The sequence below is a fragment of the Notechis scutatus genome, chromosome 3 (genome assembly GCF_049901735.1).
Source record: "Notechis scutatus isolate UNSWTSFEM ecotype Mainland chromosome 3, rNotScu1.2, whole genome shotgun sequence".
Lineage (NCBI taxonomy): Eukaryota > Metazoa > Chordata > Lepidosauria > Squamata > Elapidae > Notechis > Notechis scutatus.
The window spans coordinates 182,519,312-182,544,180 of record NC_142011.1 but is presented as its reverse complement, the minus strand read 5'-3'; the positions used below and the strand labels follow the sequence as shown (position 1 = coordinate 182,544,180).

Here is a 24,869-nt window from a genome sequence, read left to right as displayed (position 1 = left end):
AATGGTGTTGGAGATTCAGAGTATTCAAGTTTGTTTTAGAGCCATAAGCTTGTTCAATGGCTGTAAAAAAGAAATAATAAAGATAGCTGATAATTTGAGTAAAATAATACAGGTAGTCTTCAAAACCATGTCTTTAGTGATTGCTTGAAGTTACAATGGCACTGCAAAAGTGACTTATAACCATTTTCACACTTAACATCAGTAGCAAAAAGGATCATAAAATGGGGTAAAACTCACTGAGCAACTGTCTTGATTAGCAATGGAAATTTTGGGCTCAATTGTGGTAGGGGACAACCTGTACTGAAGTCTCCATAGTTTTGTGGTTGTAGTCAGTGTGGAATATAAGAAATCAATTGTTTTCACTTGAGCAATTAAAGCGAATTTTTCAGGGTGTTCCTAGGAATCTCTTTAAGAGATCTTATGACCCACCTTAATTCTGCCAGTTTTATGTTGTTGCTTTTTTAAAGAATAAAATGGATTGTGTTGAGTCAATACTGCATTAAAAACATGACACAATGATAACCAGAGAGCTAGTACATTTGAGTGTTTCCGTAACAACTATCTCTTGAAAATCCAATACTTATAGTGAAGTCCTATTGTTTTGGCTTCTTGTCTTGTTAGTGTGGGCCTTTGTGTTACCATTCCATTGTTAATCCAAGACGATATGTAATGCACACCCTCCACATCAAGACCATAAACATCAGGAGCTGTTTCACACAATTATTGAATGTAAGACAACTTGAATTTCCCTCTAAATATTGAAGGACCTGTTTCCTTGTACTCAATTCCAGAGGTTGGTGAGTCTAAATTTTGATCCAGATTGGAATTCCAAAGGCTTGTGTTGGTGTTACCTTATTACCACATACCTATATTTTGATTGTTTTGTGTGAATATCGTTGCCCAATGTTTTCTTTTTAGGACAGATTACTAGTTATTTGTAATTTCTAGATGATTTTACCAATAGGTCTAACAATTGAAAAGGGGAAAACTTATCCATATATTAGAAAGGGTAGCAGCAGAAACTTCAGAAATGGTGTCTGAAGGCATGTAGAGCAGTGGTGGGATTCAATTTTTTTTTTACTACTGGTTCTGTGGGCGTGGCTTGGTGGGTGTGGCAGGGGAAGGTTACTGCAAAATCTCCATTCCCTTCCCACCCCACTAACTCCTGCTTTCCAGCTTCGTTCTCCTGTGCAGGGCAACAAAAGAAGACCCAGCCAATCAGCTGGGACTCAGGAAGCAGAGAATAGAGAATAGATGGGGGCGGGGCCAGTCAGAGGTGGTATTTGCCAGTTCTCTGAACTACTCGAAATTTCCGCTACTGGTTCTCCAGAACTGGTCAGAACCTGCTGAATACCATTTCTGATGTAGAGGATCAGAGCAGGATTTTTAATCTCATGCTCACTGAAATGAGTGCCGCCTGGGAAGCATCTCTGGCTTAGGAAACTCTTCATTTCCCACTCGTGTTTGATTTGTTTCTTGTAAAAGTAAAGTAAACATAAGTAGGGTATCATCAATCTCCAGTGCTTTTGCATCAAAGGAAGCAAAATCCATAGCAGTGGTCTTGCAGCTTAATGCTACTTAGAGCAAGTAGGGAATATAACATAACACATCTTCAAAACAGTTAGAAACTGCCTTTAAAACATTCATACCTTTTAAAAGAAATATGTTAACCTGTAAGATGATATCACGTAGGCAAAGGGAGAAAGGAACCTTAGTTTATAAAATGAATATCTATTTTAATTTATTCTACTTCTTTTTAGAAACAGATTTGGCCGCATGTGTGCATGAGAGAGCAAGCATTTTTCTTGGTAATATAGTAAGTGTCTGATACCATTAATAGGCTTTGCCTCACACAGAGTTCTGAGTATATTGTACCACTGCTCAGTGATCCAGGCCAGTGTGAGGCATGAAATCAATTTATTTGAATCTCTTTGCCTCTATAGGAATTTGGCAGCATGTCAGTTGTTTTCATTTAATGTTCTTTGTGTTGAACATGGACAAGCGAGCTTGCTTTTGTACTGCTCTTCTCTTGTCTTTCAGCCTGTGTTCTATACAACAAATTCTTGAGACAAAGCAGAATGTTACTCACTTTTTAATTTTAAAAAATGTTTTATTTCACATGGCATTTTAAACAGTAGGAAATTAGATCAATTTCAAAGCCTTCCCAGTCTTTGCTTCTGTGTTGCTTGCCAGCCATGTGTTCTGCATCAAACAATTCAAACATCTCTGCTGTATGGGTACAAGTAAATCTGGTGTGTGTGTGTGTGTGTGTGTGTGTGTGTGTGTACACAAACACAGAGCGAGAGGGGGGAGGGGAGAGAGGGGGAGGGAGAGAGAGAGAGAGAAAAAAAAGAGACTTGAAACAAAAAAGAAAGGGAAATTCTGTATTTACATTCTGTTCATTCCTAAGTCTTGTTTAAATTATTGTTCCTATGATACATCTCTGGGTTATGATAAGGTTTAACAATAATTAAGGAGGCAGATATTTTGAAAAAAACAATAATGACATCCATTAAAGTTAACATGATCTGCTGGCAACCATGTCTGTGTTCAATATATGGATGACCACCAGGTGGCATCAAAGAGATAGTGAGAACTCTATTTGACATCTACTCCTAAGCATTCAGATTTTTGCAGTCCAGGAGAGATCACTCTCATGATTTATTCTTTACATATCCTTTACTCTTTACATATTTAGAGAGCTAATTTATTTCCAGTTGATACAGGGTTACTTCCCATCTCTATTTTAAAAAAAAACCATAAAGTTGCTTACTTAGAACAATTCTGGAAAAGACTAGCAAATTTGCTTCAGTGAAGGAAGAGTGGTGTGCCTCTGTGTCACTCAGAGAATACACATATCTAGAAGATTATGTTGACGCTTCAGGCAGTTCTTGCGGAAGCTGATATGTAGAAGTTTGGAGCCACTGCACTGGCTGAGTTTTGTACTTTCAAGCGCCTGCTTCCTTGTTTAATTACCTGAAGAGCAAAACATCCAATCTGGAAGCCTGTGAAAATCCAGTATCTCTCGCTGCAGGTTGTTGCTCCGATATCCTGGAAAGGCAACCCTGTCAATGTACTAACGTCAGGGCAGGTTCCTGACAGTCGGCTATCTCTGTTGGGCTTTAGTTCCTTTCATTCAGGAGGCATTGTATACAAGAGGGCTTGGTCAGGAATGTGAGGTTCCTGCCGGTGCTGTTCTCCCAGTGCTGACAACTCTGGCAGAAAGGCCAATTTTTTTTTTCTTTCAAAAGGGGAAAAGAGTTGGCTCTGCTTATGCTTTCTTTTTATAATTTCTGGCCTTGGTGTATTGCTGACCTCTGCTACAACATCACAGCATGTTGGCGAGTTGGCTTCTCAATCCCTTTTTTAGTTTAGTCGATGCTAAACTTAATCAATTCTTGTAATCCTGCAGGAAAAAAAAATATTTGTGGGGAAAAAACATAGTGCAGTGTAAAAGACTTTTCCCCCTGCTATTAAATAAACACAGCAAATCCATATTGAGGTAATGTAGATCTTTGTTAGATTCTGACTTTGCTGTATTTTAAAAATGGATTGTTCGTTCATTGAAGGTTACAAGTGTGGCATCTTATTACTCTTTAAGGTGCTCTGTTTATGCCACAAACAAGCACAGATGCCCTACTGTGAGATTAAAATTAATGTCCCTATATAAAAACTATTTTTCAGTATCTTTGGTTTGTTTGCCTTCATTTGGGGATGAGGAAGGCTTGGTTGAAAGAGCGTGCAGTACTGTAGAATAAGGAGGAGGAAATAGTTCTTGAGTGGATTTAAGTTAACTATATTTTTTAAAGAAAAGCTAACTGGAAATGGCAGAACGAATGCCAACATACCTGAGCCCAGTGGTGGGGTTGAATTTTTTTTACTACCGGTTCTCTGGGCATGGCTTGGTGGGCGTGGCCATGTGACTGGGTGGGCATGGCTTTTATTTTTGCTTTTTTGCAATCACCCCCCACCCATTTTTGGGCCTTCTGGGCCTCAGAGGAGCCTCTGGTGGGGGGGGCATTTTTGCTCCCATAAGGCTCCTCTAAGGCTCAGGAAGAAAAAAAAAACATGGGAGTGGCATGCAGCACCCCTCCATGCTCCATTTTGGGAGTTTCCTGGCCTTATAAGAGCCTCGGGGGGCATTTTTGCTCCCATAAGGCTCCTCTGAGGCTCAGGAAGGCAAAAAATGTAGGGGGGCGCTGAGTTCCCCCTCAATTTTTTGCCTTCCTGGGCCTCACAAGGGGGATCCCGGCACAGCTGATCGTAAGTACGGCTGATTGTTGGGAGAAAAAAGAAAAAGAAAATACCTTAGGCAAACGTCAAGTGGACGGGGTGAAGCGAGCATCGCGTGGGAGGGCATCTGGGTCGGGAGTGTGGCCAGCCAGAATTTACTACCAGTTCAGCAACCCATGCCAAATCCTTGCTACCGGTTCGCCCAATCCAGCACAAACCGGCTAAATGCCACCACTATCTGAGCCTCAATTTTATTGCGGTGTTTTGCCTTCACAGGATCCTTGGATTCCTTAGTGGTACCAGAAACACGGCATATTCTAAAAAGGCTTGTAGGATTGCCATGTCTGACCTTTATTCAATAGACTTAGTCTTGGTGATAGGTGTGTTCAAGAAAATGTCAAATAATCGAGACTTACAGGAAAATACTTCTTTCTTATAATTTTGATGTTACTTAATAAAAGACTGGAGATAGTTTACTACAATATAACGTACAAACATAAAAAAGAAGGTATCCTTTAAATCCCTAATAAAAATAATCATCTTATATCTATTAACCTTCATTAAAATAGCACCCAGCACTCACATTATAGTAGCCCAACAACACCACAAGTTCAGTACCCAAACTCATCTTGGGATGGGAGAAGCCAAGTCAATTTCAGAGAACTTCTTTTTTTTTTTTTTTTTGTTGTTGTTGTTCCATGCAGTCTCAAGTTACTAAAGTCTTCACTTAATCTCTGGGCCAGCCAGAAAATATTTTACGTCAAACACCAGATTACCTTTTCTGGCAGTCTTATGTAAATGTTAAATGACATGAAGAAAACATTGAGCCCTGGGGTACAAAACACTGCAGCAATCATAAGTATAGCTAAGTATAAGTATATCCTCCTCATAATCACTGACTCAGTGATTCCACTCAGGAAGGAATAGAACAATTGTAAAATGGTTGACCCTAGATTTACAAGGAGACCAGAAAGATGCCACAGTTCATGATACTGAGTACCTTTAAGAGTTACAGGTACAAGCAACCAGAGCCACTTGTGAATAATCTCAAGCAGAAGCTTCATTGTTAGTCACCTATGTTACAAGACCCTTCTAGACTTCTTGGGGATGGTCAGATAAAGCTTCAGGGATTCTGGAGGAAATCAAGCCTGTGCTACTTTCTGCTCTTCATAGAATCCTAGAGTTGCAAGAGATTTTGAAGGTCGTCTAATCCAAACCACTGTTTAGGGAGGAAATTTCCAGATCAATGTCCACCCAACCTTTGTTTGAAAACTTCCAGTTATGGAGCACCCACAATTCCAGAAGTCAAAGCAAACAAGGGACTATCCAATAAGAAGTGTTTCCTCAAAAATGTCAGCAGCCAGAAGGCAACAATTGGCTTACCTCGCATGCAGAAATTTTAGCAAATGACGTAAACTGAGGGGTTGTTGTGGAGAAAGTGTATATAGAACACAATCCATATCATAGGTTATTGATTATTTTCTCCCAACCACTGCACAAGGAGGTTTATCTGGGAGGAGCCTCGATGTGCCAGTTTAATTTATTGTGACTTTGTTCTCCCCATATTTTATTACAGTATACTACAGTACTGTTCTGCTACCTTAGGTCAAATCTGATTTCATCAAGCATATTTCCATCAAGGTGTCCACAATACTTGCCATCAGTAAAGCAAATCTACTATACAGATAGTCCTCGACTGAAACCATCCATTTCACGACAGTTCACAGTTACGGCACTGAAACAAAGTGACTTTCAACTAGTCCTTGAACTTACGACCATTGCAGAAGCGCCAATTTGGATCAAAATTTGGACACTTTGCAACCAGCATATATTTACAATGGTTGCAATATCCCAGGGTCACATGATTGCCATAAGCGACCTTCCTAGCCAACTTCTGACAACAAAGTCAATGGGAGAGTTGGATTTGCTTAATAACTACACAATTCATTTAATAACTGCAGCAATTTGATGAACAGCCATGCAAAAGGGTCATAAAATCAGGAATGACTCACTTAACAACTGCCATACTTAGCAACAGAAATTTTGGTCCCAGTTTTGGTCATAGGTCAAAGATTACCTGTATGAATTTGAGAAATCAATAAATAAATCCTTGACAAAAGCTATATGTTTCTTAAATGAGTTAGGATGAGTTACAGATGTGACTTGAGAAGCTTTTGTGACACCATTAAAGTAATTTGACAAGCCAAAATTGTAACGAAGACACTCATAGTAAAAGGTAAGAGCCAAAGTTAAAGATCGTCCTTTAGGGAATTATGTTTACTCTAAGATGATACCTATCATATAATATTTTCATATTACTCAGAAGTACAGGAAAGAATGGTGCAACACTCTGGTTGATATGTGTACAGGAGGGTTGCAATTAGTGTGAGTTTGAATAATGTGACTATTTGATTTAGCGTGAATTGTGCACCGCTGAGGCTTGCAAGTGCACAATTACAGTTGGGGTTTAGACCGTTACTAATCTTCTTGTGGAAAAATATGGAATATGGAAAAAAGAAAGATTCCATTAGAGGAAAACAGTACAAATTTTTAAAAGAAGAGTCTCATTATTAATTTACAGGAAAAAAATTACAGAAAAAAATAGATATAACTGAATGGTACGGATGTGATCATAGCAATGCTAAAATAGGATGCTGTTGGAATGCCTGAATCTTCAGTAATTATTATTATTATTATTTTGCTTTCTATAATTACTCTGTGACTTTGTCAACTGTAAATTGAAAATAGGTGTACATTCTTTTTATCATTTACTGCAGTATTTCGAGTGGTGGGATTCAAAAAATTTTTTCTACCAGTTCTGTGGGTGTGGCTTGGTGGGTGTGGCAGGGTAAGGATACTGTAAAATCCCCGTTCCCTCCCCACCCCACTAACCTGCTTTCCAGCTCCGTTCTCCTGTGCAGGACAACAAAAGAAGACCCAGCCAATCAGCTGGGACTTGAGAGGCAGAAAATAGATGGGGACAGGGCCAGTCAGAGGTGGTATTTGCTGGTTCTCCAAACTACTCAAAATTTCCGCTACTGGTTCTCCAGTACTAGTCAGAACCTGCTGAATACCACCGCTGAATATTTTATCAACATGAAATACATATTAAACATATATGTTTGAAGACTTTCATGGACTTTTTGGTCAAGCTGAAACCATTTAACATATTTCCCATAGAAATAGCACTTCAAATACACTGCTCAAAAAAATAAAGGGAACACTTAAACAACACAATATAACTCCAAGTCAATCACACTTCTGTGAAATCAAACTATCCACTTAGGTAGCAACACTGATTAACAATCAATTTCACATGCTGTTGTGCAAATGGAATAGACAACAGGTGGAAAGCATAGGCAGTTAGCAAGACATCCCCAATAAAGGAGTGGTTCTGCAGGTGGTGACTACACACCACTTCTTAGTTCCTATGCTTTCTGGCTGATGGTTTGGTCACTTTTGAATGCTGGCGGTGCTTTCACTCTAGTGGTAGCATGAGACGGAGTCTGCAACCCACACAAGCGGCTCAGGTAGTGCAGCTCATCCAGGATGGCACATCAGTGTGAACTGTGGCAAGAAGGTTTGCTGTGTCTGTCAGCGTAGTGTCCAGAGCATGGAGGCGCTACCAGGAGACAGGCCAGTACATCAGGAGACGTGGAGGAGGCCATAGGAGGGCAACAACCCAGCATCAGAACCGCTACCTCCGCCTTTGTGCAAAGAGGGACAGGAGGAGCACTGCCAGAGCCCTGCAAAACGACCTCCAGTGGGCCACAAATGTGCATGTGGCTGCTCAAACTGTCAGAAACAGACTCCATGAGGGTGGTATGAAGGCCTGACGTACACAGGTGGGGGTTGTGCTTACAGCCCAACACCGTGCAGGACATTTGGCATTTGCCAGAGAACACCAAAATTGGCAAATTCACCACTGGCACCCTGTGCTCTTCACAGATGAAAACAGGTTAATACTGAGCATGTGACAGACGTGACAGGGTCTGGAGATGCTGTGGAGAACGTTCTGCTGCCTGCAACATCCTCCAGCATGACCGGTTTGGCACTGGGTCAGTAATGGTGTGGGGTAGCATTTCTTTAGGGGGTCGCACAGCCCTCCATGTAGCCTGACTGCCATTAGGTACCGAGATGAGATCCTCAGACCCCTTGTGAGACCCCTTGTGAGACCATATGCTGGTGCTGTTGGCCCTGGGTTCCTCCTAATGCAAGACAATGCTAGACCTCATGTGGCTGGAGTTCCTGCAAGACGAAGGCATTGATGCTATGGACTGGCCCGTCTGTTCCCCAGACCTGAATCCAATTGAGCACATCTGGGACATGATGTCTCACTCCATCCACCAATGCCACGTTGCACCACAGACTGTCCAGGAGTTGGGGGATGCTTTAGTCCAGATGTGGGAGGGGATCCCTCAGGAGACCACCTGCCACCTCATCAGGAGCATGCTCAGGTGTTGTAGGGAGGTCATACAGGCACGTGGAGGCCACACACACTACTGAGCCTCATTTTGACTTGTTTTAAGGACATTACATCAAAGTTGGATCAGCCTGTAGTATTTTTTTCCACTTTAATTTTGAGTGTAACTCCAAATCCAGACCTCCATGGGTTGCTAAATTTGATTTCCATTGATAATTTTTGTGTGATTTTGTTGTCAGCACATTCAACTATGTAATGAACAAAGTATTTAATAAGAATATTTCATTCATTCAGATCTAGGATGTCTTATTTTTGTGTTCCCTTTATTTTTTTGAGCAGTGTAGTACAAATTCAGCTAATGTTTGTGGGATTCTCTAACTTCACTAATCCAGACCTATCTGTTTGAGGAACCTTAAACAAGCATTACACACCAGGTGGCATGCACCTGATATTTTCATATTACTCAGAATTACAGGAAAAATGGTGCAACACTCTGGTTGATATGTGTACAGGAGGGTGGTAGTGCAGTGGTTAGACTGCAGTACTGCAGGCTGCTTCTGCTGACTGCAAGCTGCCTGCAGTTTGGCAGTTTGAATCTCACCAGGCTCAAGGTTGACTCAGCCTTCCATCCTTCCGAGGTGGGTAAAATGAGGACCCATTGTTGGGGGCAATATGCTGACTCTGTAAACCGCATAGAGAGGGCTGTAAAGCACTATAAAGTGGTATATAAGTCTAAGTGTTATTGCTATTGTTATTCCAACCATCAACAACTGCTGGAAAGTTCTCCTTTAATTGAGGAGAGAGAATGGCATTTATTTTCTTTCTATCTTCTGCAGTGTAGGCTAGTAACTCAACCATAACCACTTCCCAAAGCCTGGGACTTCGGGCTGGGATAATTTAAAGACAAGTGATGAGAAATCTATTCCAGTGAGGCAAATTCCACTAACCAAAGCATTTGGATAACATTGGTGTGTAAATTAGCAGCTCTAGAGTATTGCTAATGGATATATTAAATAGTAAAAGAAGTTGAAAAGGAAAAAGTGTTCCTTAAGTAGCAGTCTCTCCTTATAGTATTACTGTAGTTTAGTCATCTGAATTTATGTAGAGAGCTCTATAGTGTTGCATATTTGCTCCACCTGGTGGATTTTATGAAGAATGTCTTAATCTCTTTTAATAAAGAGCTGTGTACAACTGAAACACAAGATCCTACTCAGAGTAAAGCCGTCTTTTAAGTTTAGAACAATAAAATCCTTCTAAAGAGCAATATATTCAAAGTAAAAATTGATATCAGATGGTTTGCTTCCCCGCATTCATTTAGTTTAGTGATTCTTTAGCAAGGCATACTATTTCAAACCAATTAATAACCTCTCTGCCTCAATTTCATCTAAATATATAGCTTTTTGAGGTTAAATATGATCGTTGAAAGTCGTCTCTCACTCCATTACAAACAGGCAACAGTTGATATAAGAAAAAGCAGTTCCACCCAAATAGGTAATTGTGTACAGAGATATTTCTGTAGAGTATTTGTCATAAAAAGGTCCAAGTTTGGCTGACATAGGTTATTTTCTTTGGAATCCAATTGGATATGTTAATATATGGATTCTATCACTTCCGCCTTCCTGTTGTTCTCCCTCCCTTTCTCCCACATATACACAGATAATTCTAAATTTTAAACAATCTTTAGCATGAAGTAAAAGTTAGGAACTCGGGTGGCCATATGCGGAGAATTTTGAAGTCTTTTTGTTCCCTTTAAACATGCTGCCCACAATCCCTTTTAGCATTTGTTTGTTATAATAAAACAAAACAAAACAAAAAAAACGGGGGTGGGGAATGAAATTGGTATCTCATGAATGGTTCCACAGAGCTCTGGAGCTCTGAAATGTTGCTTGCGGTGTGGTGTGGAGCGAGTATTCAGAAAAATCTGTCCAGATGGCTGCCAGAGCTGCAGGTTTTTGTCTGTGGTACTGAGAGGAGGGAAAGTTCATTGGAGCATATGCTATCAACCCTTTGCATTTTAACAAAACTAACCCGCTCTCTCTGTCAGAATGGGGAGGTGATGACACTGGGACCAAAAAAAAAAGAGTTCACTGTTCTATTGCAATCCCCTCCAAAAAAGGGTGAAAACACATCAAAATGCTCCTTTAAAAAAATATAATGATAAGTGGAGGTCTAATATTTATCTAAAGGAATTACGGTATTCCCTTTTGGAACCTATAATGCATTGAGCATACCAAAGGTGTTTGTTTCTATGTATGGATGTATAAAGAAACAACAATGGATTGGTTTTAATGTCAGGTATAAGAGATTCAAATCATTTGAGAGATTATTACATCTGTGCTCAGAATAAGATTTCTGGACATTAATTAGCTACATTGGTTATATGGAAGTCTGTATGATAGGTTACAGGTATTTTTTATTATATATTTATGATTGAATATAACGTTGAAGGTATAGCACTGGTTTCATTGAAAAGATGTATCTCTAGTCCCTTTTCGGTTTGCAAAGTGAATTGCAAGATAGTAATTGATTATTCATAATACGTATTTATGTTACTTGTAGAATGTCTTCGGACAGTAGCTTATTTCCAGTTTGAAATGCCTTGAATTAGGTGTGTATAATTTTATCTTGTGTGCTAATTTTACATAACTTCACTAATTGGATTTAGATTTTATTTATTATATTCAGTATGCAGCCAGGTTGCTATGATGCTGACATTTGTCACCATCATGGCCAATGTTGCCCTCCTTCTAAGATATCTGTATATGTGTACATTTAATACTTAGGACCTCTTTTAAGATTATTATATATGAGGATTTTCTGAACCACCTATCCCAAAGCATATTGAGAATAAGAAAAGAAACCCCCCCCCCCCAGCAATACAAAAATATATACATTCGCTAGTCTCTAAACATAGGTACTTTTTCAAGAAATAAAGTATTGTGGCAAAGTGTTGTCATCATTCTTTTTTCTTCAAGATACAAATTGAAAACACAAATCACATGTCATCATGAATTATTTTAATGATTTTTTTTTAGTGGAAAGAAAATTGTCTTTGTTAAAGGTTTAGTGTAGGTACTGCGTCATGGCAGGACTAAGAAGAAAATCAATTATTTGAATCTCTGATCTCTGTTGGAACATTTGTGCTCTAACTTGAGTACAGTTATGATATCTAAATGCAGGTCTTTACACACAGATTAATCTTTTGCAAAAGGTGTGACACATCTAATTTTCATCTTAATATGAAATAAGACAAAACACATTACTGGAAAACTGTTTTCAATGTTTTTTAACGAGAGGAAAGTGACTTAGAAATTTGCTAGAGAAATATAATAGGAAATACTGTCACTCAGTGCAAGACATTAATAGATGATTTCATTTGATACTGTGTTTACTGTACATCACATTGACAGTCTAATGAATAAAGTTAGGAAAGTGTCCAAAAGGAATTTCTCCACACACACAAAAAAACCCCCCTCAACACTTCATCTGTTAGGTGGGTTTGCCTTGTCAGTAAAATTTCTAGTGAAAACACTGATGACTTCCAGCTGAGTGGAAAAATCCAATCTTTGGGATCTGACAAAACCTAGCAGATCAGAATTCAAAAGTCCAATGAATGCTTCTTTCTTCACTCGTCGGTCACCCATAAAATATTATTTTCCAATATGTCAGCCTCATTTGGTGGCCAGTGGCCTGAGTAGGAAAATGGAACAAGTGAGTGAAGATTACAGAGTCTGTTCTTTTCAACTGGCATGCTACTTCATGGAGTAGCTTTGCCTCTAGATGAGGGGGTGTCCTAATGACCATTCATCAGTGCTCGTTGCCTGATCATTGAGTGCCTTCTCATTCAGTTTATCAAGCCTTGCACATAAAAAGTCAGAATAAGCATTATCCAGCTTTGTTAATGCCAAGTAGGAGTAAAATGCTCCATTTGAACCCATTTTGCCCTAGGTTTTTCACTTTGTTAATGCAGTCCTGCTTAAATGAGTGCCTTTATTGGGTCAGTCAGACTATCTGAAACTATTAATTGTCTTGAACTGAATAGCTGGTGGCAGGCCAGAACAGATGGGATAGAAAACTATTTGGTTGGCTGTATTGCTTTCAATTAGGATCAATGAGGTTTCAATGCCTTTGAATTAACTCACTTAATAGTGGCTATGTGAAGTCACAGTGTATCACAACAGTCTGTGAGAAGAGAGGGGAAGTTGGAAAGACCCTCAGAAAAGCATTTTCTTCCATAGCTGCTGATAACAAAGAACGTTCATCAACTATATATGCAATTCAAGGGACTTTCATCTATTGTAGTAAGTTAGTATAAGCACAAGGAGGAGAAGAGTCTGTTTTAAAGCTACAGGCCACTATCCTGACCTGCATATTGTTTTATTATGCCTACATTAATTTCAGCACACCTGATTGCACAAGAAGTTATAGGCTTAAGGCTCTAGCTTGTGGGAATATTCTCTCCTGTGGATAATTTTGTGACATTATAGTTTTGTAAGTACACTACATTTCTCTGCATGCAAGAAAAAGCAATATGTTTAGTTTCTTGTATTGATGAGGGGATTCTGTGCAAATCAGGCAAGGAATACTGATAGTTTTCAGAACTGTTAATCACTATTCAGATGATCTTAATTGTTGTTGCTTATTTAAGGTTCATTTCATGGAAAACAAAATGTTAAGTTGAATAAAAACTGTTACAGCATTGCTCAAGTGCATTAAAAAATTTAAAAATCTAGAAGTATTTAAGGAGAACTGGCAAATGAGTTGCTTGGGTATTAAATATGGGAGGGGGTGGCAGGGCAAGTATATTATTCTGCATCTGGCTGCTTGAGAAAATGCTGAAGTAGGCCTCAGATGTACAGGCATTCTGTGAGCCCCCTTCCATAAGTAGTCTTCTAGGTGAGAATCTCTAGGGATCCAGTTTTTGTTGACGTGGATCAATTTAAATGGCAATTACTGTAGTCAGATAACAGCTTAAAAAGCCTTTTTACACATAGAAAAGATGCATAATCACACAGCATATGGTAGCATTCAATGTTCTGAGCCATAGTTTAAGGATTTAAAATGTGTTGATATTGACCCACTTTTAAGATTGAATAGAATTCTATTTTATTTAAATGTGGTAGTACTTTTAGACCCATTCTTTTCTCCTCTGTTTCTAAAGCTACATCTGCCTTACTTGTGCAGTGATGAAACACTGCTTTTCCATTAGCAAAAATGCCCCCTGCCTACTCACATCTGAAGCATAGTCTTATGTGTTTGCTTTTAAATCATAAATAAAGAAATAGTGGTCTCTCTTAAACACTTTACTGCATAAATATTATCATTGTGTTCTCTTTTGCTTTCTTCTTTTCAGGTTAGCTGATGATGTCTGTAACACTTTTTGCTTTATAAGAGTTTTGTTCTCATTTCCTACATCCCTCAGAATTGTATACATTCGACATCTGACTGCTGTTGTCCTCCAAATAAATACCATTATGTTCTTACGGTTGACATTGAGGAAATATTGTACAATTTTTTCTTTAAAAACAAATACCACAAATTCAGCAGTAGACTTCTCTCTCCCTCCCCCCTCCCCCCTCTCTCTGCCTCCCTCCCTCCCTCCCCTGCTTGCTTGAAAGTATAGTACATCATTTAATACATGATCAATAGCAAATATAATCAGTTTGCTTCAAAGTGCCAAGTAGTTCATTAGACAATTCCTACTTATATTTCCTTCCTTCCTTCCTTCCTTCCTTCCTTCCTTCCTTCCTTCCTTCTTTCTTTCTTTCTTTCTTTCTTTCTTTCTTTCTTTCTTTCTTTCTTTCTTTCTTTCTTTCTTTCTTTCTTTCCTTCTTTCTTTCCTTCCTTCCTTCCTTCCTTCCTTCCTTGAAGAAAAAGACAATGAATACAACACATACTGAGTAGATTACATTTTGTTAGGTCCAGAACATTCCTTTATAAAGTGGACATATTTATATCTCTTTTTTCCCCTGGTATATTGACATGAACATATAAATTTGAGTAAATGTTTAGAGAGAATGCAGCAATATGGCTTTGTTTGAATGGAGCTAAAATTGGAAACAAGATGAGGTATTTTTTTTTTTTTTTTGCTTTTTTAATAGGCGGGGATAGTGGATGAGTGAATAGAGTTGGTTTTTCCTCTTGCTTAGAATTTTGCGTAAGCCTGAATTCATTGTGGAAAGTATATGAGGATCAAGCTTCTGTGTCGCCTATGAAGCAGAGGATGCTTTACAAAGGACAGAAGACAGACTGCTGAGAAGAAAATAGGCGGCTTTAGATAAAGCACTGTAACAAAGACTTGTAGTTTTATGTATCATGGTGTCCATTAAAGCTTAATAAGGAAGAGTGCATTGAACCTAGTCAGGCATATGTTATTCATGGAAAGAATAAACATTTAAGAGATGCGCAGAAATAAAAAAAAATGGGAAGAACACGATTGTTTAGCTTTTGAGAAAAGCTTTGCAGGGAAGATTTTTGTTTACATCTCCCACAGTTTGATATGCAAGGTAGAGGGGAGAGTAAGCTACAAATGTTTGGAGCGTATCAATGCTAGAATCCCAGGGGGATTAAATGCATTGTGGTAAAATGAAACTGGACTGCCTTTAAGTGTGTTCTATTTTATACATACCATTGAGAGCCTGACAAAAGGAGTGATTTTGATACTCCGCTCACAGTGATAAAAAAAACATATCTCAACAGCAAAATTATTCCCCTTTCCCTGAAAAATAAACCTGCATGCTTAAGCCAATTCCTTCTGCACTTTAAAATTAGCAATCCAGGTTCAGCTCCCCCCTCCCCTTTTAACATTTTATAGCCATTAATTGGGCAGAGAAAGAGAGAAGGAAGTGCAGGTTTTTAATAGATGCTTTCTCTGGAAGAAAGGGTTAACTTTTAAAGAGGGAGAAAATGAATAATTCAGTGTTCAGCTTTATCACTCTGCATTTTGCTATCTGTTCTTTTGGTCCTCTGGAACTTGCCATGAAAGGTACAGTAGAAGAAGTCAGCTGGGGGGGGGGGGACTGTGATAATTTGCACACCCATCCCTGTCATTGTTCTGCCTGAAGAGACGGGGTTAGGTTCAAGGCCACATGTGCTCCTGTCATCATTCACATTTCTGCTCCAAGTGCAATACAGAGTGTCAGCTCTCCATCTGTCTTTGCAAATGTATGCGCCCAGCATCCTGCTTCCAGCTACAGAGGCACAATCAGTTAGGATGGCCCTCCTTGTTTCTCTGTGTTCATTCCAGAACAGGAGGCACTGAGACCTAAATAACCTCGCCTTTAGGAGAGAATCGGTTACTGTGGCTCTGTTTTATTCATAATGCCTGGTAAGTGACCCCCCTTCCCCTTTCGTTCTTCCTTGATTTTTCTTCTAAGCACTAATCATTTTATGGACAGATTTTTTTTGACAGATAAACTGGAGACTTTGAGGTTGGCATACGCAAAGAATAGTTTGAAATGTGAATTGCATCCTATTTGCAGCGGGCTGTGTAAAGTGTGTTAGCGAGTGTGTGTGTGTGTGTGTGAGAGAGAGAGAGAGAGAGAGAGAGAGAGATACAGATAGAGATAGAGAGAGAAAAGGATTATTTAGGGTATAATAAATTGCAATGTTGAAAATTAAAGGAAGAAAACGCAGTGGCCAGCCTGTCTGCCTGTGGATGCACGATTCAGTGAGTTTGTGATGAGAAAATGGGTTTTATTTCTTATGTTTGACTATATTCTTTTATCTGTGAATCTTACATCAAGGAAGGAAGACTTGTGTAATCGCGAGGAAAGTCCTTACAATGAGCTTTTGGAAAAGCTGTTTGTGTTAGAGACCTGAAATGAGATGGAATATAACAAATTGCTTCTGATTTTGCACTTAAAACCAACCCGCTGTCTTTCACAAGCAGCAGCTGAATAGTGGAACCGTGTTTCTCCTTAACATCTCCTTAAAATTGCATATCTGCTGAATGAGTGAAACTGTTATGGAAGTGGAAATTTTTAGCATGTCAGTTTCCTCCTGAAAATATTATCCTTGGACCTTGACCTCTTGCCTAATTGATAAATGGTACTGCCAGTGGAAATATTTCATTGGTGTCGAGTAAATTATGTGAAGGGATTTTTTTTGAGGGAGGGGGGAGTATGTGTGTGTGAGAGGAAAAGAGAATCTTTTGTAAACGAAGGAAGAATGGAATCTTTTGAGTGTGCATTTTGCAATGTACATGTATATTTGCAACATATTCATGTCATGATAATTAGTATATATATATATATATATATATATATATATATATATATATATATATATATATATATATATATATATATATATATATATATATATATATATATATACAGTGAGTGATTCTACAACTGATTGGTTATTTTAGGTAGGGAGGGGGAAAAGAAAAGATGCTGTCTTGGCTGAAGAGTGTGTACCCATCACAGATGGTGTTTTGAAATAGTATCTGCCAGTTTGCTTTGACCACAGTTGTATGTAGGTATTGCCAGTGTTTGAAGAATTTATTTTCCTCTAGGATGTGTATTCCTGGTCATTTCTATCACTGGTTTTTTTTTGTCACAATTGCAGTCCCAAATCAAGAAAGTGAGAATGTATGTGCTTATAGTACAAGGCTGAGAATTGGTGCAGAGATAGAGGCAAATTAATTTGACTAAATATCAACCAAAGATAGAAAATACCAGTTTTAACTCTTTGTCTGGAAGTGATAATGTGCAGATCTTATATTCTGAGAAAAGTAATCTTAATTAGTTACATAGCTGTGACTGCAGTGATCCTTCACATTGAAAGGCTGCAATGTTTTCTATAGGAGTTTTGCATGTAGGGATATATAAACTGTAAATGCTTCTTTGGAATGTTATGTTTGTTATAAAGACGGTCTTAGAAATAAATAGTTTTGTGATGCTTAAACTGTCACAGAGCGTCTAAAGCATGTGCATATCTATATACAGTATCTGTATCTTTAAACTTAATAAGTCATTGGCTCTCAAATTACTTAATTTACCTACTAGTTAAATCACCATGCATCTTTAATACAAAGGGGTGGAACTCCAATTGTTTCTATAGAGACTTATCAGTGGGTAGAATTTAATAATTACATAAAATTTTAATTTCCAGCAGACTTTTTAACTGGAAACAAAAATGATATACGAGTGAGGCTTTGGGAAGAGAGAGTCTTAATGTTAGCTCTGAGTGTTAGAAAATCTTGCACTTGGATACAGAGAATACCCTAACAGCTGTGACTGAGAGCATGTGCCAGAATGGAGATACTTGAGCAGATCTGACACTTGGCTATTTTTGACACCCATCTGTAGTCCCTTACCCCCCCTTCCTTTAGGATGCACTGCCTCTCAATCTGTTCATAGCATATTTCAGCCTTTTATTATTATATTGTTGGTATTTTTTCCTCCAAATCGGCATTATTAGCCATCTGGGAAAGATTTTGTACTTTTAAAATAAAGATATAATGCTCAGGAGAGGAAAAGATGTTTAAATTTTATGAAATCAATATTATGTCATTGTTGTTGTATGTAAGTGCCTTGAGTTTTGGGGAAGCATTTTTGCAAGAAATTCAGGTGTTTAGGATTCTTGCATTGCAAGAAAAAAATGAGGGATTATATACAGTACTCATATTTTTTATGGTTTTAAGTATAGCAATAATACTCTTAGAAATAGTTACAAGTGCGATTAGCTATAAATGTTTGCCTTTCTAAAGCCACTCCTGCTGGGAAGGGAGAATTACAGCACAATAAAGTGAATATTTTAAATAAATTCATATAGATATATGGATAGTAGCAGTACATGACATTTTACTACATAACATTTGAAATTAGTCCACAATACACAGTCCTATAATAATACTATGAAACTAGGCCTTACTTTTCAATGTCTTTAAGGTGGAGCTTTATAATATCTTGAATTTAGTAGGAATTACCTCTGAGTAGACCTAATTAAAATTGTACAGAATGGCAGTAATTTTATACTGTTCACTTTTTAAACAAAACATCAGCCACAGTTTATGAATTTGTTTTGTTATTAGCATTGGTTTAGGGTTGGGGTGGTTGTTGTTTTGTAAAATTACAAATCTACCAGTCATTTTACCATCCTTTCAAATAGCAGATGTTGGCCTACAGAATGCTTTATTGTTGCCCTTAGCAATCTTCAGGATAGTTGCCTTAAAAGGACAATCACTAATCACAGTCATTGCAGCCCAGAAATAATGCTGTTCTTTCAGAAGATGGCTGGTATTAGGTCAGACCACCCCTTCTTTACTTCTGCTCTCCAGATGTGGCTGCAAAACTTTTTAAGTTCATGTTTCCAGGGGGAAAAAAAGGAGGAGGGAGTGTTTTCAAATCTGGTTTTACTTAAGACATCTCCATCCTGGAGTGCATTTCATAAATTGCCCACATATTTTTCTTAGCAGAGAACTTAACTGGCTATAATTTTAAACACATGGTTACATCATGTGATATTTTCAAAACATTTGTACACATAAGCTATAAGGTCCCAGCCGAAATGATCCATCATCTCACAGCCAGCCCTTTTTTAAACAGTATATCTGCATTTTCCATTTAGCAGAACTATATATTATTAGCTTACATTCTGGGTAGTAAAACATTGCATTGCTGATTGTAAAACATGGATTTTATTATCTGTTGAAAATTGATTTGGCATTTATAGCCACTGTGTACCAGAGAAAGGCTTTCTGGATTTAAACTTAGTGCAAGCCACTGATGATATGTTTACAGAAAAGAAGCACAGTGCTGTTGTCCCAATAACATCACCTTAGGAAGATCCACCTATATCAAACTTTTTGTTTATTTCATTCTGATTGAATGTACATGTGAACACAGCAAACAGCTTAAACACTATTAACTTGGTTCAGTTCTGTTTTAACTTGCTGTTGCTATGCTATTACTTCAGGACAATGCTTTACAAAACAAGTGTTCTGCCAATTGTAGAAAGTACATCTGGAAATATTTAAACGGCTTCAGCAGTTAATGCTGTATCACTGTTTCAGTCATCATACTTAATGTCTTGGCCCAACTAAGGGTTTAGCCAGTGAGTAAAACCTTGATGGATATTTTTGCCTCCTAGAGAACATATTTACAGTTGGAGACAGTTATCTAAATATTTTCAAGAGACACAATTTTGATCTCTGTCATCTTTCATGTTAACAACAGTTTCTGAAGTTACTCAGAATAAATCTATTTTGGGTAATTTTTGAGAGAGGGACTTTCTGTCTGGCTTGTATACAATATAATGTTAAATAGAGCTGTGATTTCTCAATAGAAGTACTTAATTTTAATTATTTCTCAATAATAGTATTCAATCTTCCTAACAGACAGATTCTCTCATATATTCAGTTTATCCTCCTGAAACTTATTTCAGGCAAAAGATTCCAATAGACAGTCAAGTCAGTCAGTCTTATCTGTCTCTATGCCCATATCTCTTATTATTTATTTGATTTCACAATTTGGGTCCCAATTTTGATCAATACATTTTGGAATTTTTGTATAGAAAGTGAATGAGTTTCTGTCATAAATCAGTCCACACTGATTTATTCAAGGAAACTTGAATGATGAATGAATGTATATGTAATCACATCAATATGTATATATTTGTTAGATATGGAAACTTTTATTTTCTCCGAGAGATTACTGTTTAATTTTATCCTCACTACAATAACCTTGTAACATATACTAATCCAAAGTTACCCAGTACATTTCTACAACTATAGATGTACCTGAAACAGAGTTGAGCCAGTCCAAACCCCATACTTTGACCACTGGCTCTTGACGAAAGGAAAAATTACAAATTCAGTATCGCACAGCTATTTCCCCTATATGATGTTCTTCAGATACTTTGGCCATCAGCTCCACATTTTTTAAAATCCCCTCTTTATTCTTATAGAGAAACACAATGAGACTTTTAATAATTTTATATAGGATTGTACTGAAATAAACCAGGAGAATATTTACAACTTTTGCTTCACTTGATTATACTAAATTGTAGCTCAGTTCTCATGATTGGCTTAGCAAGAATGATGTGTGAGTGAATGACAGTATGTCAATCTTTTGTCTTTCTCTATGTTCTTCATTGAATTTAACCAGTGTTGTCACAGCCAAAATCTTTTTCTTTGTTCATTGTGTAGAAACTATATATTCTGTATACAAACAAAGTTTATAACTTATACCTGAATTTTTGAACTATCTCCACTGAAGAATATTAGGGTTGAGGTAATGCAAAAGGATAAAAAAAAATTCAGAACAAATATACTATTAAAAAAAAAGCTTTCTATACTGCACTTCCTCTCTTCCATTTTATACTCTTTTCTCATATGATAATGTAAATTACTACAAGGTGGGCTGAATTAAAACAACCTGTTTTTAGCATGCTGCAGTTGGGTATGACTGGACCCATAAAATCCCTAGACTTTAATATTTTAGGAGCTTTAACCAATTCATTCTTCATTTCCAAAAATCAGCTTGGCAAAGAACAAACATAGCCACTGTTTTATCTTAGGTGAAGTTATATTTGGAGGGCCAGGTCTACATTACAAAGGTGTAGATCACAGGTGTCAAACTTGATTGCTTCACATGACGTCACGTGACATATTGCGACATGTTTTGCCTTTGCAGAGCTGGGCTGGGCGTGGCCTGCATGTGATGCATCCATTCCGCAGGCCGCCAGTTTGACACTCCTGCTGTAAATGAGGCATTTTGTGTTTTTCTTTGGTGCCACCTATGGTTATCTGGATTTTTGAAGCCCAATTCTAAAATATTTAATGTACATGCAATCTGTACTTCCCTTTGTATAGAAGAAAATAGCTGATGCATTGTGAAAGGCTAAGGCATTAACAAGTGAACAAAAATTCACAAAGCTAAGCCCCATTAAGGTGAACTATATATGACTATATTTCTCAGAAACATTTAGTAAATAATCATCGTATCTGATTATTATAAGTGCTACTGTGTTTTCTTCTTTGATATCTATCCATATAGTAGGTATTATATCCTTCTGTATATCTTATACAGAAATTAAAGGGCTCAGACTTTTAATGGCACCTGTGTTTTCAACATTTTCATGTGAAGGTTTCGAATTATAAGCATCTGACTATGACTTTAATGATTATTCATTATGTCAGCCCTTCAAGGTAGATCAGATTAGGAATCCAATGTAATGTAGGTTAATACTACAATTATTGTAAAACCATAATAAGAGACTCTTGCAAGTCTTAATGTACTTCTTGCTTCCCTCCTTTTACCTTCATAAGAAGGGGTGAATTATTCAGATTACATTCTTGCTCCAGAATCAGTTCTCTTTTATCTGACTATTGTCTTGGTAGAGACTTTTCCTCTTGTCCTTCAGGGCCATTCCCTCTGTCCTCTACACATTACAACTTTTGATACATTTGATTTTTTTCATTTGTGGGAGAGGAGGAGAAGCAGGAGGAGGAGTTTGATATTGTGCAACATACATTTGATTAACACTTCAAACAAGAAATGTTATTGTGCACATAGTTATGAATGCTCATTTGATTTTTGTTCCTCTTCTTTTAGCTCTGTAGACAGTTTTTCCATTCACAGTATATCAAAGACAAGTTGGACTTGAAAGTGCCTATTTGCTAGGGATTTCATTCAGATAAAACATAACTTTTTAAAATAGTTGTTGAAAAAAAAAAGCTCAGATTTTAAAACACAGCTATGGAGAAAATTAAACTGCCAAATATATCCTTCATTATATATTCTTAATCTTGGAAGCAGAAAGAAACATCTAACCTAATAACTACACAATATAGGAACACAAGGAATATTGCACAATGAATTCATCAAATTCAATATCTATCCCAAATATAAGAAATTGATATATTGTGTGTGTGTTCAAGTTATAATTCATGGAATTTCCAGTCAGCACAACAAAAGCATTCAGTATGCTAACATTGCCTATTTCTGGTTTCTGTGTTATATCAGCATCCCATTTGTGCATAGTTGCATTTTATTTTTATTCTTTTTTTAAAAAATGCTTATGAAAACTTCTATTTCAAGAGACTTAGTTCATCTGAATGTTAAAAGAAAAAAAATCATTTTTTGCTCCCATCAATGTATAGAATACTTACTCCATCAAAATGACAAGAAGTATATAATTTGTTAGTCACATAGCAAAATGTCTTTTCTCCTCTAATTTTTATCTAAAAATTCAACGCTTCCTTCAGTTGTTTCATATGTGGGAAAAAAAGCATGGTTTCCTTTTGAAATCGATAGTAAGCAAAAAGATTCTAGAACCACTGAATTGAAGGAAGCCCTATAGGCCACTCAGTTCACATCTAGTTTATCATCCTGCCATCTGGAGGTAGGAAATCCAGTTCTAGTATATCCCCAAGAGATTGCTATCCATTCTCTTTAGAATGGATCTTCAGAGAAACATAGAGAAAGAGCCATCTGCTCTTTTAATTAATTAGTTCTGTTCTTAAACTACTCTTTCAATAAAAGATTAAACCAAAAGACTGTAAAATCTAGTTTTTATTGCATTTTTAAATTATTGTATTGGTTTCTTAAGCTGTTAAAACATTTTAGATATGTTTAATGTTTAAACTATGTTTTGCAATCTGTCTAAAATACTTCATGTGTAGAATGGAAACACAATACTGTCAGTTATTATAAGGTCACATGTCACTGAGAAGTTCACAAGCGATATAGTCCCACCATCCTGTTCACATTCCCAGTATCCTAATGACTACTGATATTATTCATTATTAATTGGTTTGATTTGTTTTGATTTGTATAGCTGCCCTTCTCACCAAAGTGACCCTGTGTGGCTCACAGAGTTAAAACAACAATTCAATAAAATGTTTAAAAACCAGTATAGCTACATAAAGCAATCAATATCTAATCTTAATTGTCTAATCTGTTTCTAAAAACATTCAAATGGATATATATATATATCATCACAATTTTGGGAGTACATTCCACAAATTAATCACATAGTTTGTGAAAACATATTTTGCCTGCCTTTAATTTCCTATTGTTTAGCTACATTAGTTATCAGGTCTAATTTCATGTCTTTTTCTAAACTACCATGTTTGGAAAGCATAGCTGTTTTTCAAGAAAATTGCTTTTCACCCATAATCATTTTAGATTACCTTTTCTGAATACTTTCCAGTTTCAGAATAGTATTTTGAAGTCTTGTTAAATTTTGAGTTTTGTTCAGGCACCTTCACTAATCCAGCAGGTTTCTTCTGAATCTATTGGAGAACCTGATGCATAGATTTACTACTTGGATTATTTTCAAAACAATTATGTGAGAAATAAGTTTATGGTTGGTAATAAATGCATTTCTCTTTTCTATAAATTCTGTCTTAAAGAAGAGAGAGGGAGAAGGGAGTGTTAAAAAAACGAAGGGACAACAGAGAGAATTAGATCACTCAGTGAAGGGCACTTTGAATGAATGTAGCACTTTGAGTGAATTAAGATTTTTATTTATATGGCCATCCTTTTATTAGAACTTCCATTCTAATCCCTACTTTGTCTACAAGTCAGGATTATTTTTCTCAAAATAATTTTTATTAGTCAACTAGTATAAATACGGAACATTAAATAAACCAATACACAAAGGTAATAATCTTTCCAATACATTTGTGTTCCCTCTTTCATGACAATACAGGAATTTCCAGCAATTATCAATTCTTTACAGCTGTATGTCAAGGTTACCCATCTTCAATCATCCTTTCTTCTTTATAGTACCACAATCTGCATCACTGATGCATATTTTTAAAACAAACAGGAAAATAGAGGATGCGTATACCTGAGAGAGAGAAAAGTATACATACAGACACAAGTAGAAAGAGGAACAAACACATTACTATCACAATGGATAAACATGTATATAAGTAGCAAAGAGAGACATTGCTATTGGGATCAAATATTTTAATAATGCATTGTGTTCTTGTTTCTTTGCTTTCCTTCCATGTAGCTCTAGAAGTTTTTCAGTCATCTGAAGTTATTTGCTCTATTGGCATCTTCTTATGGCGACCTGTTGTTTTGCAGCCATTCTTTGAACAAACTGAAATAGAAAAAGAGATGTAACCAGAAGGGAATGTTCCACTTCATGCTCTGGAAAGAGAAATATTATATATGAATGGCTGCTCATATAAGCATTGTTTACATTTAGAAAATAAGTATATCGGGATTTCTGCATATCCTGGCAAGTGGAT

At 37.1% G+C, this 24,869-nt stretch overlaps 1 protein-coding gene across 7 annotated transcripts in view; it reads left to right on the top strand.

Annotated features, from left to right (window-relative positions):
* RUNX1T1 (RUNX1 partner transcriptional co-repressor 1) overlaps positions 1-24,869 on the top strand; it is a 148,297-nt gene that overhangs the window by 33,214 nt on the left and 90,214 nt on the right. Inside the window, exon 1 of one of the 7 annotated variants that reach the window (XM_087961990.1) lies at positions 15,709-15,983. The exons of the other annotated variants lie outside the window; for them this stretch is intronic. Coding sequence (XP_087818116.1) covers positions 15,977-15,983 — 7 coding nt within the window. The 5' untranslated portion in view covers positions 15,709-15,976. Of the gene's footprint in view, positions 1-15,708; positions 15,984-24,869 lie in introns of those variants that run through there. 7 annotated transcript variants of the gene reach the window in all.